This window comes from Monodon monoceros, unplaced genomic scaffold, assembly GCF_005190385.1.
Source record: "Monodon monoceros isolate NGI ecotype Baffin Bay Population unplaced genomic scaffold, NGI_Narwhal_1 Super_Scaffold_15, whole genome shotgun sequence".
Lineage (NCBI taxonomy): Eukaryota > Metazoa > Chordata > Mammalia > Artiodactyla > Monodontidae > Monodon > Monodon monoceros.
The window spans coordinates 1,637,150-1,654,963 of NW_021703771.1; the positions used below are offsets into that span (position 1 = coordinate 1,637,150).

The following is a 17,814-nucleotide window of genomic DNA, read 5'->3' on the forward strand; positions in this document are numbered from 1 at the left end:
GCAGCTGCTTCCCACTAGGTATCTATTTTACTTTTGGTAGTGTATATATGTCCACGCCAATCTCTCACTTTGTCCAAGCTTACCATTCCCACTCCCCATATCCTCAAGTCTATTTTCTAGTAGGTCTGCATCTTTATTCCTGTCTTGCCCCTAGGTTCTTCTGACCATATTTTTTTCTTTTTTTTTTCTTTTTTTTTTAGATTCCATATATATGTGTTAGCATACGGCATTTGTTTTTTCTCTTTCTGTCTTACTGTATTCTGTATGACAGTCTCTAGGTCCATCCACCTCACTACAAATAACTCAGTTTCGTTCCTTTTTATGGCTGAGTAATATTCCATTATATATATATATATATATATGCCACATCTTCTTTATCCATTCATCTGTTGATGGACACTTAGGTTGATTCCATGTCCTGGCTATTGGGCTATTGTAAGTAGAGCTGCAATGATCATTTTGGTATATGACTCTTTTTGAATTAATGGTTGTCTTAGGTATATGCCCAGTAGTGGGATTGCTGGGTCGTATGGTAGTTCTACTTTTAGTTTTTTAAGGAACCTCCATTCTGTTCTCCATAGTGGCATCAATTTACATTCCCACCAACAGTGCAGCAGAGTTCCTTTTCTCCACACCCTCTCCAGCATTTATTGTTTGTAGATATTTTGCTGATGGCCATTCTGACCAGTGTGAGATGATATCTCATTGTAGTTTTGATTTGCATTTCTCTAATGATTAATGATGTTGAGCATTCTTTCATGTGTTGGTTGGCAATCTTTATATCTTCTTTGGAGAAATGTCTATTTAGGTCTTCTGCCCATTTCTGGATTGGGATATTTGTTTTTCTGATATTGAGCTGCATGAATTGCTTGTATATTTTAGGAGATTAATTCTTTGTCAGTTGCTTCATTTGCAAATATTTTCTTCCAGTCTGAGGGTTGTCTTTTTGTCTTGTTTATGGTTTCCTTTGCTGTGCAAAAGTTTTTATGTTTCATTAGGTCGCATTTGTTTATTTTTGTTTTTATTTCCATTTCTCTAGGAGGTGGGTCAAAAAGGATCTTGCTGTGATTTATATCATAGAGTGTTCTGCCTATGTTTTCCTCTAAGAGCTTGGTGGTATCTGGCCTTATATTTAGGTCATTAATCCATTATGAGTTTATTTTTGTGTATGGTGTTTGTGTAGGTGTATGTTATGTAGGTGTTCTAATTTCATTCTTTTACATGTAACTGTCCAGTTTTCCCAGAACAATTTATTGAAGAAGCTGTCTTTTCTCCATTGTATATTCTTGCCTCCTTTATCAAAGGTAAGTTGACCACATGTGCATGGGTTTATCTCTGGGCTTTCTATCCTGTTCCATTGATCTATATTTCTTTTTTTGTGCCAGTACCATACTGTCTTGATTACTGTAGCTTTGTAGTATAGCCTGAAGTTAGGGAGCCTGATTCCTCCAGTTCCATTTTTCTTTCTCAAGATTGCTTTGGGTATTCGGGGTCTTTTGTGTTTCAATACAAATTGTGAAATTTTTTGTTTTACTTCTGTGAAAAATGCCAGTGATAGTTTGATAGGGATTGCCTTGAATCTGTTGATTGCTTTGGGTAGTAGAGTCATTTTCACAGTGTTGATTTTTCCAATCCAAGAACATGGTATATCTCTCCATCTGTTTGTATCATCTTTAATTTCTTTCATCAGTGTCTTATAATTTTCTGCATACAGGTCTTTTGTCTCCTTAGGTAGGTTTAGTCCTAGATATTTTATTATTTTTGTTGCAGTGGTAATTGGGAGTGTTTTCTTGATTTCACATTCAGATTTTTCAACATTAGTGTAGAGGAATGCAAGAGATTTCTGTGCATTAATTTTGTATCCTGCTACTTTACCAAATTCATTGTCACTTCTAGACAAATTTATCTCTGGTTTTAATGAAATACCAATCAAAATCCCAGCAAGTTATTTTGTGGATTTTGACAAACTGAACCCAAAATTTGTATGGAAATGCAAAAGACCCAGTATAGCCCACACAATATTGTAGAAAAAAAAAAAAAAGTAGGAGGACTGACACTATCCAACTTGGAGACTTACTATAAAGCTCTGGTAATCAAGACCACATGGTATTATTAAATAATAGATAAATAGACCAATGGAACAGAGTAGAGAGCTTAGAAGTAGAGTCCAGTAGATACTGTCAACTCATCTTTGACAAAGGGGAGGAAGGCAATACAATGGAGAAAAGATGGTCTCTTCAATAAATGGTGCTGGATAAACTGGACGTCCACATACAAAAAACAAACAAACAAACAAAACCCAATCTAGACAGAGGCATTATACTCTTCATAAAAATTAACTGAAAATGGGTCACATACTTATTGTAAAATGAAAAATTATAAAACACCTCAGAGGTAATGAAAGAGAAAACCTAGATGACCTTGGGTAATGAAAGAAAAAAATCTAGATGATCTTGGGTTTGGTTATTTTGTAGGTATGACACCAGGGGCATGATCTATGAGAGAAAGAACTGATAAGCTTGTCTTCATTAAAGTTTTATAAAATCTGCTCTGTGAAAGACAATGTCAAGAGGATTACCTGACAAGCCACAACCTGGAAGAGTGTATTTGCAAAAGACATATCTAGTAAAGGACTGCCATCCAAAATATACAAAGAACTCTTAAAACTCAACAATAAGAAGACAAATAACCCAATTTAAAAATAGGTCAATGACCTTAACCAACCTCAACAAAGAAGACATAATGAGGTCAAATAAGCAATGAAAAGATGCTCCACAAATGTCATCAGGGAAATGCAAATCAAAACAACAGTGAGATGCCACTACACACCTATTAGAGTGGCCAAAATCCAGAGCACTGACAACACCAAATGTTTGTGAGAATGTGAAGAAACAGAAGGCCTCATTCACTGTTGGTAGAAATGAAAACTGGAATAGTCACTTTGGAAGACAGCTTTGCAGGTTCTTACAATTTTTTTTTACTAAACAATATGTTGCATGTATTATTCTGATAATTTTTTCTTCCATTCAATCATATTTTCAATAAATATTTGAGTAATATATATTCTTAGGTAGTTAATTCATACTAAATAATTATATAGTTTTCTTTTATTGTTATATTATATTTTTGTTTACTTAGAATGTCTCTAAATTTTCATCACCGTAAACATGTCACAAATGTGTAACCTTGTACATATCTCCTTGTACCTGTATTTAAGATTTCTCTAAGGCATATACCTGTCCATAACTTTATGATACTTTTCCCAACATAGCTCTTTATCCTCTCATGAGCAGTGGATTAGATTCGCCTTGGAAAGACAAAACATCTCACTTTATTTCAGTTTTCCTAATTATTTGTTGACTGCTTGTTTATTTATTTACCCTTTGAATTGCTTGTGTGTGCTCTTTGCCCATGTTTTTTCATATCCTCTCACAGATTTCAGCCAATGCTTAGTGCTCAGTTTTCTATGGCTCCTACTCAGGTATTACAGAAAGCTTGTTGCCTCAAACTCAGGCCAAAGCAAGCTTGTTAGGCCCTGCCCAATTACACACTGAAAAGACAAAAGGGTGCTGTGTTGATGGCATTTTTTAAAATAGAATTTATTTTGTAGATTAAAGTTCACAGCAAAATTAAGCAGAAAGTAGAGTTCCCACATAGCCCCTAACTACATACATGCAAAACTTCACCCACTGTCAACACTGCCCCCTCCTAGCACAGTGGGACATTTATTATAAATAATGAACCCAATATTATCACTCAAGTCCATAGTTCACATTAAGGTTCAGTCTTGGTACTGTATATTTTATGGATTTTGACAAAACCATAGTGCCTTGTGCACCACCATAGTGTACAGAAGAATTTCACTAACCTAAATATCTTCTGAGCTTCATCTACTCACCCCTCCATCTCCCCTAAAATCTGACAACCACTATCTTTTTATGGTCTCCATAGTTTTGCCTTTTCCAGAATGTTATGTAGTTGGAATAATAATAAATGTAAACTATTTTAGATTGACTTCTCTTATTTAGTAATACACATTTAAGATTCCTCTGTGAGTTTTCATAGCTTGACAGCTCCTTTCTTTTTAGTACTAATACCCCATTGTCTGGATGTACCACAGTTTATTTATACATTCATTTACTGATGGACATTTTGGCTGCTTCCAAGTTTTACAATTACGAATAAAACCACTATATAAACATCTTTTAGTAGTTTTTTGAGTGGAATATAAGTTTCAACAAATACCAAGTAGTGTGATTGTTGGATCATACTGTAAATTTTGTAAGAAACTGCTAAACTGTCTCCCAAAGTGGCTGCCATTTCATTTTTAAGCAGAGGGAAATTGCCTTGGGGTTTCAAATATCTCCTATTTGTTACACTATCATCCTCAAAGGATGTCTCTGAATAGAGCCAGGCCTTAGGCTGGGGCACCTTTATTTCCTTCCCTAACTTTCTGACCTCTGGGGGGCATCTCTGGAAAAAGATGCTGGCACTGGGCAGTGCACCACTAATCTGGTGATCAAAAGCTATATTCAGAAAGCTCCAACATCTGTTTCATGTCTGAAGAGGCTGTATTTCAATCACAGCTCTTTCAGAATATTGTATTGGCAGCAGTTTTTCCTAATCATGCATTGAGCTTGAGGATTAACATGAACAAAAGCTCTTTAGTGATCTGTATGTTGGACTGTTACCTTGCTCACCAGTAGTAGTTGGTTATTTTCCATCAAGATTTTTAGGATTTTCTCGGTTTTGGAAACACTTTGCTGTCATCAGATAGATTGAAGGGTCAATATCAACCCTGTAAATGAACTCATCATTCTTGTGTTCATGAACCCACCACGTGGTTCTCTTTCAAGCAGAAGGCATTTTGAGTGGCTTCCTTCCGTTTCTCTTTGAGATCTTATTCTGGAATTGGGAAAGTGGTCTTCCAGAGCCATGTAATGAATTCATATGAAAAACCTTCATTTAGACTTGTAAGGTTATTTTGGTTCTACTATACGTTTTATCCCGGTCTCTGCCTCAGAGCTATCTCTCAGGCCTCATGCGGGGCAAATTGGAAATGCCAGGCAGCTGATACCTCATGCTTCAGTCTGCAAATAGTAGACATATTTTCCAAGTACTAATCCTTGCTTCTGTTTAGTTGATAGCATTTTTTATCTTAGTTCTTTACCACTTTTCCTGGTCAGAGCTTTACCATAGGAAGAGAGCTTATTTGCCCCACACATTAAGGCTTGGCCATGAGTCTTTCTTTGGACAGTGATCTATAGGTAAAGAAGAAGGATGCTATTTCTGAGCCCAGGGCTTAAGAGACTTTGCATGTTTCTGCTCGTTCTCTTGAATCTCTGCCACTCCATGAGAAGAACATGCTAGTCCAAAGAGGATGAGAGACACTTGGAGTGGAGGTTTTCAACTGACATAACAGACTTGCAAACACACCTCTCCCATCAGCTGTGTTACACAGAAACCTGGGTGAACCCATTGTATATTAGCTAAGTTTTAGAAGACCACAGATATGAAAATAATAAATGATTGTTATTTTTAACCACTGAGTTTTCAGTTTTTGGCTAAACAACAGCAGCAAACAACCTGTATAGTAATTTTGAAGGAGTTCATACCTCTGTAGAGAGAGGATAGACATGGCTCAGAACTATAAATCTCTGAATTCACTTTAACCTCCCTACTGGGAGAGGCAACAGGGAGAGGCTGCCCTGTGACTTAGGGAATCTGCACTTCTCAGCATATAAGCCTTCTGTTAAATACCTCTGAAAGAGTTGACTTATAAACTGTTGCCAGTTTCCCCCTGCCTCTTCCAAGCATTTCTCATTGGTTTCAGATCATAAAAAGAGTTAGATTCCACCTTTGCTGATGAGAGATGGAAACATTTAGCTAGAAACAGATAGCCTTATGCCTTGAAAGAATTGCATAAAACCCCAGAAATCTGTATTGTCACAAAATTGGGGAGAATGCATGGGATTGGATCTAAGGTGATCAGACCAAGGGAGAATAAATATGACTTAAATGAGCTGAATTTATGAATATGGATGGAGAGAAAAGATTTAAGATGCTAATATTGGGTGTGTTGTCAGATAGGCTGTCTGATCAAAAACAGAGCTTAATTCCAGTTTAGGTTAGTGAGGTAGAAGTGCCAGAGTTCATAGGCTCATTGTTAATGGAAATGTCTGAATGGATCAATTATGTGTAAGCTGCCCAGGTACCTCTTACTTTCTATCCCCACAGGATATAGAAGGGCATTTCTCCACTCACAAGACTGAAATAGGGTGGGTAAGGGTCACTACTGTTTCAGTGAGCTTTGTGGTGATAGTCCTTTAAAGACTGGAGGCAACAATGTGGCTTCCTGCAGGGAAGCTAGGGTCCCTGATATGAATGAGAATAATGGGATCCAAGAATAATGGGATAAAGCCTGTTAGATATGCTTGACTACAGGATACAACAAAGAGCAAATAACCACATAAATCAGGGAAACAGAATGATGATCAACAGATAGATTCATAGATACTCTGGGCAATGGCTAGTTGGTGATGACTTTCTAGAAATGAAACATGAGGACAGAATGCTATGATGCTACTTTATGAATATATAGAATGAAATATATGGATCTGCAGAGCAGAAATGTAATTCCAGTTGTCTTTGTTGGGATTCCTAGGTGCTTACATAATTTCAAACCTAAGCTATGTCACAGATGCAGTCCCTCAACTGAAGGATGCCCCTTTGCATTAGGATCTTGTGATATAGTCACAGATGTTCCCTATATCATCCTAAAGCCTTCTTCAGAGGGAGCTGAGACCTTTTATTCGTATGACTATTCAATGATGAAATTAAAATGTTCACACTTTTAGGAGTCATTGAGTTCAGCTCCCTCTGAACTTATACTTATTTTTGAAATACCACTGCTTCACCAATAGGAGTAAGAGATTATTCAGATCTGCTAGATGGGTAATAAATCTGTCTTGTTTTGTTTTATTTTGTTTTGCTTTTCCCCACAGTCCCAGAATGTATAGTGTAGTTAATATATTTAATAATAGAATTTTCATATTGGAATAGAGCTATTACGGAGGAAAGCCCAATTGGAAGATCTTGTAATGTTCCTTCAGACTTATCAAGATTTTAAACTGAAAGCAATTCTATATCCCTATGGGGCTTGTAGTAATTAGTGTTCCCTTGAAAATCTTGAGAGTTGCAGGGTTGGATTCAAGCATGGCCCCATCTACTTCACCAGATTGGACAGTGCAAGGCCAGAGGGCCATAGAAATAATAGAAGATTATCAGAAACTTTAGCAGATTGTGATACAAATTTTACAGCAATTCTAGATGTTGAAACTCTATTAAAACACACAGACATAGCCCTTGGTACCTGGAGAGCAACTGTGACCTGGCAAATTAGTCTCTTTTTTATCTTAATCAATGAATGTCTAGTTGAATTTGTTCATTTTATTTTTTTGGAAAGATATTTTAAAAGGCTCAAATAAATATCAATTCTTCTCAAATTGACCTACAAATTTGATTAAATTCCAATTAAACTTCTGCCTGGTCTTTGTTTGCTTGTTGGAATGTAAGGATTTATGCGGAACAGAAGAAACTGTCAAAAGTAACTAAATCTTCTTGAAGCAGATTAAAAATATGAGATGTATTGCACTATCAGTATTGAGGTTTTCAAATGTAAGTAGTAAATATTTATGGTACTGAAATGTGGACAACTAATTGAACTAAGGAAACAGAATAGAGACAGAGAAATACACATAGTCATGTATGGGAACTTGATCTGCAACAAGAAAGCATTGCTGATCAGGCAGATCAGTGAGTAAAAATGTACTTATTCAACAAGAGTAGCAGGCACAACTGGTTAGTCACATGGAAAAAATGAACTTATGTGCTTCCCTTATACCACACAGCTCTCACACACACAATATTCAGATAGATGAAGATTTAAATATAAAGGGCAGGTCTTTTGTCTCCTTAGGCAGGTTTATTCCTAGGTATTTTATTCTATTTGTTACAATGGTAAATGGGAGTGTTTCCTTAATTTCTCTTTCAGATTTTTCATCATTAGTATATAGCAATGCAAGAGGTTTCTGTGCATTAATTTTGTATCCTGCTACTTTACCAAATTCATTGATTAGCTCTAGTAGTTTTCTGGTAGCATCTTTGGGATTCTCTATGTATAGTATCATATGATCTGCAAACAGTGACAGTTTTACTTCTTCTTTTCTGATTTGGAGTGCTTTTATTTCTTCTTTTCTCTGATTGCTGTGGTTAAAACTTCCAAAACTATGTTGACTAATTGTGGTGAGAGTGGGCAACCTTTTCTTGTTCCTGATTTTAGTGGAAATGGTTTCAGTATTTCACCATTGAGAATAATGTTGGCTGTGGGTTTGTCATATATGGCCTTTATTATGTTGAGGTAAATTCCCTCTATGCCTACTTTCTGGAGGGTTTTTATCATAAACGGGTGTTGAATTTTGTCACAGAGCTGGAGGAAGCAGGCTCCCTGACTTCAAAATCTTCTACAAAGTTACAGTAATCAAGACAGTATGGTACTGGCACAAAATCAGAAATATAGATCAATGGAACAGGATAGAAAGCCCAGAGATAAACCCACGCACATATAGTCACCTTATCTTTGATAAAGGAGGCAAGAATATACAATGGAGAAAAGACAGCCTCATCAGTAGTGGCGCTGGTAAAATTGAACAGATACATGTAAAAGAATGAAATTAGAACACTCTCTACTACAATACACAAAAATAAACTCCAAATGGATTAAAGACATAAATATAAAGACAGACACTGTAAAACTCTTAGAGGAAAACATAGGCAAAACATTCTATGATATAAATCACAGCAAGATCCTTTTTGACCCACCTCCTAGAGAAATGGAAATAAAAACAAAAATAAACAAACGGACCTAATGAAACTTAAAAGCTTTTGCACAGCAAAGGAAACCATAAACAAGATGAAAAGGTAACCCACAGAATGGGAGAAAATATTTGCAAATGAAGCAACTGACAAAGGATTAATCTCCAAAATTTACAAGCAGCTTATTCAGCTCAATATCAAAAACACAAACAACACAATCCAAAAATGAGCAGAAGACCTAAATAGACGTTTCTCCAAAGAAGATATACAAATAGCCAACAAACACATGAACGAATGCTCAATGTCACTAATCATTAGAGAAATGCAAATCAACACTACAATGAGGTATCACCTCACACCAGTCAGAATGGCCATCATCACAAAATCTACAAACAATAAATGTCAGAGAGGGTGTGGAGAAAAGGGAACCCTCTTGCACTGTTGGTGGGAATGTAAATTGATACAACCACTATGGAGAACAGTATGGAGGTTCCTTAAAAAACAAAAAAATAGAACTACCATACAACCCAGCAATGTCAGTACTGGGCATATACCCTGAGAAAACCATAATTCAAAAAGAGACATATACCAAAATATTCATTGCAGCAATATTTACAATAGCCAGGACAAGTCATGGAAACAATCTAAGTGTCCATCGACAGATGAATGGATAAAGAAGATGTGGCACATATATACAATGGAATATTACTCAGCCATAAAAATAACCAAAATTGAGTTATTTGTAGTGATTTGGATGGAACTAGAGACTGTCATACAGAGTGAAGTAAGTCAGAAAGAGGAAAACAAATACTGTATGCTAACATACTTGAGGACACAGGGAAGGGTAAGGGTAAGCTGGGATGAAGTGAGAGAGTGACATGGACAAACATACACTACCAAATGTGAAATAGATAGTGGGAAGCAACCGTATAGCACAGAGAGATCAGCTCGGTGCTTTGTGACCACCTAGAGGGGTGGGATGGGGGGGTGGGAGGGTGATGCAACAGGGAGGGGATATGGGGATACATGTATACGTATAGCTGATTCACTTTGTTATACAGCAGAAACTAACACACCATTGTAAAGCAGTTATACTCCAATAAACATGTTAAAAAATATATAAAGGGCAGAAGCTTAAATATTTTAAAAGGAAACATAAGAAACATCTTTTAATCCTAGGGTAAAACATTTTTAAACAAGATTTAACAAATCAAGCCATACACAAAGTGAGTAATTCAATTACATTAAAAATAAGTTTTAGTACTCACAGTTTTCATAAAGGAGGTGAAATATCGAGCCACAAACAGTAGAATATATTTTCAGTAGTATTGGGTTGGCCAAAACTTTCATTTGGGCTTTTCTGTAACATCTTACGGAAAAACCCAAAGAGACTTTTTGGCCTACCCAGTACATACAACTAACAGAAGTATTAATTAGAATATATAAAGGTTCTTACAAATCAATAAGAAGAGTACATTAATGGACAGATGCCATAAATAGGCATTTCTAGAAAGAAAATGAAATATCTTGAAATGTATGTGTTCTCACATATGGGAACACGGAGGAAAACCAAAAGGAGGTATAATTTACGCAAAGCAGATAAGCCCAAATGGAACATTTTGACACTGCAAACAGAAGCATCTACTCACTCTCTTAACAGTGTGAATATTCCATTTTCAAAGTGCACTGGGAAAAAAAAACATGATATAATAAATATGAAAGTGGCTACCCAAACGTCCAAATATTCTCTGGGTATGAAACCTAGAGTGACATTTGTATTTGCATATTTGGAGAAGTATTTGAAAACCTTAATAGTATTATTATTTCTAGGAAAAAAAAGAGACAAATAACCCAAATATCTACAACCAGGAGAATGATAAATGCCATTGACATATATTTAAATGGAATATACTACAATAGTTTAAAATGAGCAACAGACACATGCACTAACAGATAATACAGAAATGTCATCTTCAACAAAATGGATTGTTTTGGAAGACGATACACAATATTATCTCAATTATATTAATATGCAAACTAAAGAGTGTTTTGTTCAGGCATACATACAAATAGTTAATTTATATATGCTAAAGGCAAGGACAATAAATATAAATTCAGGATATTCAATATAATTGGGTGGGAGAGTGGAGGAGTACTTGAGGACAAACAGAAGAGTATCAGCAATGTTCAGCTTCTTAAGTTGAATAATGGGCACATGTGTGTTTACTTTATTATTTGTTATATTTTACATATAAAAATATCTGATTCAGAAAAAAAATGTAGCCTCTAACCTACTTGTCAGATCCACAGAGATTCCATTATTTTGGCAAGGTTTAGAGGAACACTCATTAGTTTCACATAGAGGTCCAGAAAACCCAGGTCTGCAAACACTCCTTTTAAACAAGAAATTTAATAACTCCATTGTAAAATTTTAAAGCTGAAAATTCAAATAACCATAGCACAGCAAATTATTAATAAGCAGAAGTGTTGTTCAATGTGTCCATTGACATTATAAATATGCATACATTTGGATACATCTAGACGCATGAACATGTATATAGGTGTTTTTTGGTTTTCTCTACCTGAAATTGTTGAGCCCAACTTTACAGTCACCACAGTTCTGACAAGGAAGGGGGAAGCACTCATTCATGTTAATTTCACAGTGTTCACCTTTAAATCCTGCAAAGAGAGAGGAGATGGGTAGAGATGAGCAATCCTCACTTTAGAGTGTGAAAATCGGAATCAGTAGTAAAGAGTCTGGAAAATATGCTCATAATGGAAGTTACAAAAAAAAAAATGGGAGGGAGAAAACACCTCATCTCTGAGTTCTTATACTACTCTATTTCAAGTAATGTCTGAATAAAATTATGCTAGTTTCTAGTTAAAGAGTTCAAATGAAAGAATCAAGGGAGGACTACGTTACTGAATCTCCTGTGGAAATAGAGTTAATGCTACTGTTGTTGTTTTAAGGTCTTTAAGTGTTTGAACAAAAAGAACTGAAACTATCTAGAAAGCAAATGAATTAATGTGACGACCAATCTTAAAGTAAAATTGAGCTTCAATGATCAGATTTATTCAAAGCAGTTAGTAGATGAGGCAAATTTAACTGCTTTTGATTCATAGCTAAATAATCAGTCATCCATTTAAACCCATGCCAGTTATGTTTTAAAAAAGCAAAGAAAAAAAGGAAAGAAAATTATAGACTTATAAAAGAGTCAGTTGTAATTATTTCAACATATTTGTGTCAGAAAAAAATCAAATTTATATCACTATTTAAAATACATTAAATATTTTAATATTTATGATGACCATTTAAACAATTATTTCCATGGTTATAGAATAACTAAGTATAACAACATATATATATATATATATGTATTTTGCTGCTAATGTTATTTTTATATTTTTCTTGCTAATATTTTTGAGGATTTTCTTTTCTCTTACTTTTTCAGTGCTATAACTAAGCACCATATAATTGAAGTGACATTATAATGCCAATATCTACTCAGATTTTTTAGTTTGAGGAGCAGAAGGTCATTCAAGTTACCCTAAGAAAATGTTATTAGTGGCATACACATAGACTGGGATTGGAATTGAGAAATATGGGAAAGAGAGGACAGTCTATCTACCCATGAATTGCCATCTTGCTCCCACTGTATCTTCTCATAGAGTTTCTTCCTCATTCTGTCTGCAAATATCTCTTCACATACAAAGTGTCAGATTCTTTTAATATTGTCATTACAATATTGTAATATTGTCATGCAGATAATGTAGCACAGTTTCCCTTGTCTCTATATCATGACCTTTCAGCTTCAGCACTTACTGCTGAGTGGAAAATTCTCTTCACATTTCCTTACTCGGATTCCCATGAAATAACCTGGGACTGGCCAGCTTTATCTTTTCACACCACACCATGCCACAAGCCCCTGCCATTCTCTGTGGTGTCTGCCATCAGGTCAAAAGCCAAACCCACTTCCAGTTAGAGTTTGGGAAGTTGATACTATGCCTTGTGAAATATGGCTGCCTCCTTAGCAGGAGATAATATGAAAAATTTAAATGACATAATCCAAAAGGAGACAAGTATAAAGGAACAAAGTACAGATATGACAAGTAAAAAGCAAATAGCAAGACAATTTATTTAAAGCCATATATAGCAATAATTACATTAAATATGATTTTTAAAAAACATTTCAGCTAAAAGGCAGAAACAATCAGACTAAATAAAATAATAGGACTACATGATATCTAAAATAAATCCCCTTTACATATAGAGACAACAATAGGTTAAAAGTAGAAAGATGGAACAAAGATGCCACATGAAACACTAATAAGAAACCTAGAGCTTCCCTGGTGGCGCAGTGGTTGGGAGTCCGCCTGCCGATGCAGGGGACACGGGTTCGTGCCCCGGTCCATGAAGATCCCATATTCCGTGAAGCGGCTGGGCCCATGAGCCATGGCCGCTGAGCCTGCACGTCTGGAGCCTGTGTGTCCGGAGCCTGTGCTCCACAATGGGAGAGGCCACAACAGTGAGAGGCCCGCATACCACAAAAGAAACCTAGAATATCTACGTGACTAGCAGACCAGGCAGTCTTCTGGAAAAGCACTGGTATTAATTTGTGTTACTTTTTCTTTCTCAATTATCAAATCTTTCAAGTTAAACTCTGAAGTTGCATGCTTGTAATTTTATTCATGCAGTAGATATTGTATCCTCAGCATCCAGAACAAAATTCTGTTATTATAAATTAGTTATTTCCAAGTTAGTATGGATCTCCTAATTTTAGGTGAACAAGTTATTATTGCAACACACTTCAACACAATTCGTCAATCACTCTTACTGTTATATTAAATTATAAATGTCATAGTACAGTTATAAATAAATAATAAGCTATTTCCTTAAATATTTTACGGTAGTTAATTTTTTTTCAAGTTTAAGATTTAGAAGGTTGGATGCATTCCACCATTTCTACTTTTAGCATAACTAGTGTTATCTGGGACACAGGGCATTTTGACCTTAAGTTGCTTTTTAGAAATGTCCTTTAGTGGCACTGGAACTCAGGGGCACTGACCAGTTAGAGGACTGGAGTGTGCCTCCCTGAGTTCAGCTGAGCTGATGGATCAGAACATTCAGCACCGGGGAACTTGGACAGCTCAAAGGATAACCTTGGTTTCTGTGATTTTGCCTCATTCATTTAGTTTGACATTTCTGAGATGGAGTTTTGTTACCACCTAGCAACATATGTCAATGGACTGAGGAAATGAGATTGCTGAAATGCAGTGGACATTGGAAGAAAAAATAAAGTAGATGTGGATCACATTTAAAATAATCCAAAGCTTTGCAGGGAAAGTGTAAGTTTGGGGGATTTAAAGGAGTGAGATATATATATATATATATACTTTGTTCCAAACTAAATTTTCCATAGTCCTTGGTTTTAGAAATTGATACATATTCATGTGAAGGATATTTGTTTTGAATATATGCAGTGACAGCTAAAAGTCTGTCAAAACTCAAAATACAATGAATTAATTCTATGCTATTCCTCTCCTATTTATTCCTATCCAGATCTATTCAGCTAACTATTTTATTCACTTCAATAGAGTTCTTCACACACAAATAATGAGAAATTCTCAAACAAATGTTCTCTTGATCTTTTTCTTATACTGTCTTACCTGTGATTGTTGCAGCAAATGCATGTGACTGATTAATAAATCCTATTTTTACATTTAAATTAGTTACTAAAACTACTGCTCAAATCCAGAACTAAATCAATGTAGATTACAGATATAGTATTTTTAATCACTTAATATTTTCTCAGTTCTAAAAAATGTAGCCTTTTAATACTTTATTCTCTGGAGGGGATGGCATAGAACAAAGTACACTAACAATAGTTAGGTTTTCATAAAACTTTTTTAGTAAGCATTTTATCATTCAGGGCTATATTTGACAACTCTCACACTAGAAGTAATATCAGCTGGAGTAATTAGAAATGAAGTAAATAGTGATAATTAGAGTGTATTTTCCATGTATTCAAACAATGTAGTGTAAAAAACATACATTTTAAGACAAACAAACAAAAAAAGTATTAAAGTGAATTATTTTAATGACTTCCCTGGTGGTCCAGTGGTAAAGAATCTGCCTTCCAATGCAGGGGAAGCTGTTTGGATCCCTGGTGGGGGAACTAAGATCTCACATGCCTCAGGGCAGCTAAGCCTGTGCGCCACAACTACTGAACTCTTAAACCTCTGCCAGAGAGCCCACATGCCTCCACTACACAGCCCACGTGCTCTGGAGCCTGCGTGCTGCAACTAGAGAAGAGAAAACCCACATGCCACAACTAGAGAGAAGACAGTGTGCCACAACTAAAGATCCCACATATGTCCCACGTGCTGCAAATAAGGCCCAACGCAGCCAAAAAATAAATAAAATAAATATTAAAATGAATTATTTGCAAAAGCATTAGAAATTTTTATTTCTCTTTAATTACAATTTTAGGGCTTCCCTGGTGGCGCAGTGGTCAAGAGTCCGCCTGCTGATGCAGGGGCTCGGGTTCGTGCCCCGTTCCGGGACGATCCCACACGCTGCGGAGCGGCTGGGCCCGTGGGCCATGGCCGCTGAGCCTGCGCTCCACAGTAGCAGGGGCCACAACAGTGAGAGGCCCGCGTACCGCAAAAAAAAAAAAATTAATTTCCCTAGATGTTAAAACTTTATGGAAACAAAGAGAGATCTTTCTTGGCAAGTCAGAAAAAAAGTATTGTTTTCTTTATTTTTTAAATGACATAATACAAATATTAATATTTTCTTTAAAAATTAGCCAATATTATAATATAGATGCAGACTTAATTTTAAAAACAATGATATTTGAAAAGATAAAAGTAATATTTTCAATAGACCCTAAGGTTTTTTTTGGTTTTTTTTTTCGGTACGTGGGTCTCTCACTGTTGTGGCCTCTCCTGTTGTGGAACACAGGCTCCGGACGCGCAGGCTCAGCGGCCATGGCTCACCGGCCCAGCTACTGCGCGGCATGTGGGATCTTCCCGGACTGGAGCACGAACCCATGTCCCGTGCATTAGCAGGCAGACTCTCAACCACTGCGCCACCAGGGAAGCCCAAGACTCTAAGTTTTTTAACATTATTTTAAAGTAAACTTTTAGAAAATGAGTATAAAAGCTAATGTTTTTAAATGTAATAAAAATTTGACATATTTTAAAGTTAATTGGCAATAATATATATTTTCTTTGAAGAATTTTCCGGATATAAATTTCAACAGCTATTTAAACCTAATAGATATGCGCTACTACATGAGCACATGTTTTTAATTGTCAAAAGGAGTAATTTTTAATTTAGAGAAACCGTTCATCAAGTGACACATTTATTTGGTGCTCAGAATTATGCACCTCAGGTAATGTGGCTTTAGCATAAAGATAGTATATATACGGGATTAATAGACATGTTTAAATGCAACTGCTCACCTCCTCTCGTAATAGAAATCCATCAAGCTTAGAATCCCAATTGTAAATCAATAACACACATAATATCCGACTCTTCCCTTCACTACAAGTGAATCCTTGTATTGTAGCGAAGGAGTCCTTTCCACATTTTAGACCTTCATAAAGTTCATTTAAAGAAACTGTTGCTTCTTTCACCTTGGAGACCTATGGATGAAGTGGCTACATTTGGCAACTAAGCCCTTTAAATTAAATTAGAAATATTTGGGGGGGTTGGGGGAGGGAGGGATTGGGAACTTGGGGTTAGCAGATGTAAACTAATATATATAGAACGGATAAACAACAAGGTCCTACTGTATAGCATAGGAAACGATAGTCAATATCGTGTGATAAACCATAATGGAAAATAATATGAAGAAGAATATATATATATATATATATATACACTATATATATTATATATTATTATACTATATATATACTATATATATATAGTATATTATATATATATATATATATATATACACACATATACACATAACTGAATCACTTTGCTGTACAGTAGAAATTAGCACATTATAAATTAACTATACTTCAATAAAATAAATTAAAAAAAGAAATATTTGATAGGGTGATGTTCTTGCCTATAAAATGAGAAATAATTCAAAGTAAAAAGAGAAAGAATCTTAGAGAATATTAGAAAAGAATTTTAAGAATGCAATATTTTATGTCCCTCACTGTATAAACACACATATGCTAACACAGAGACTCTACTATGTGCTATACACGTGGACTTTCACATGCAGTTCATCCAAAGTCACCTGTACCTCTGTAACCCTCATGTCATTTTTATACTCCATTTCTACCAGCCTGAAGTTCAACTCAGTTAATTCAACCTCTCCTACTTAATTAGCTCTTTCCTCTCACAGTTATGCATTAGACATTACTCTTGATCACATACAGTATAAACAAAAATGCTAACTTTGATAAGAAATGGGATTTACAGGTAGCTTAACTAGTAAGGATACCAGGTAGTTTGCAGGATTAAAGAAAAAACTATAGGAACTGCCAGGACACATTTTTTCACACACACTCCTCTCCTCCAACATATAGATCTCCATGTGAAGGGAACATGGTGTTGGCTGCACCAACTGAAACATTGGCAGAAAGGAAAAGCTTCTCTCAGCATCAGTTCCAGGGAAAGGCTCTGTCTGGGACTATTCCAGGTCCATGCCCACCCCTGAATCAACCGTAATTGCCAAAGAGATGGGGTTCGCTCTGTGTCTTAGCTTGAGTTATTCTGCAATAAGAATTGAGATAAATTATTTGCATGCAAGTACCTTATTTGAGGTCCCAGGGATTCTTGCAAGGGGGTGGGGAAATAAAAGAAGGAAGAGGGTGGTTTAATGAGGTTATTGCTGTGGACAACCAAGGACCCAGGCTGGTGGAGAGTCTCTTAGAAATCATTTGCCACATAACTCAGAGTTGTCACAGTCA

The 17,814-nt window shown here is 35.8% G+C and overlaps 1 protein-coding gene across 1 annotated transcript in view; it reads right to left on the bottom strand.

Moving 5' to 3' along the window:
* Nucleotides 1–17,814, bottom strand: part of EYS (eyes shut homolog) — a 1,642,163-nt gene that overhangs the window by 1,135,033 nt on the left and 489,316 nt on the right. The window contains exons 15-16 of the mRNA XM_029223300.1: nt 11,457–11,553; nt 11,166–11,267 (exon numbers count right to left, since the gene is read on the bottom strand). Coding sequence (XP_029079133.1) covers nt 11,166–11,267; nt 11,457–11,553 — 199 coding nt within the window. The remainder of the gene's footprint in view (nt 1–11,165; nt 11,268–11,456; nt 11,554–17,814) is intronic.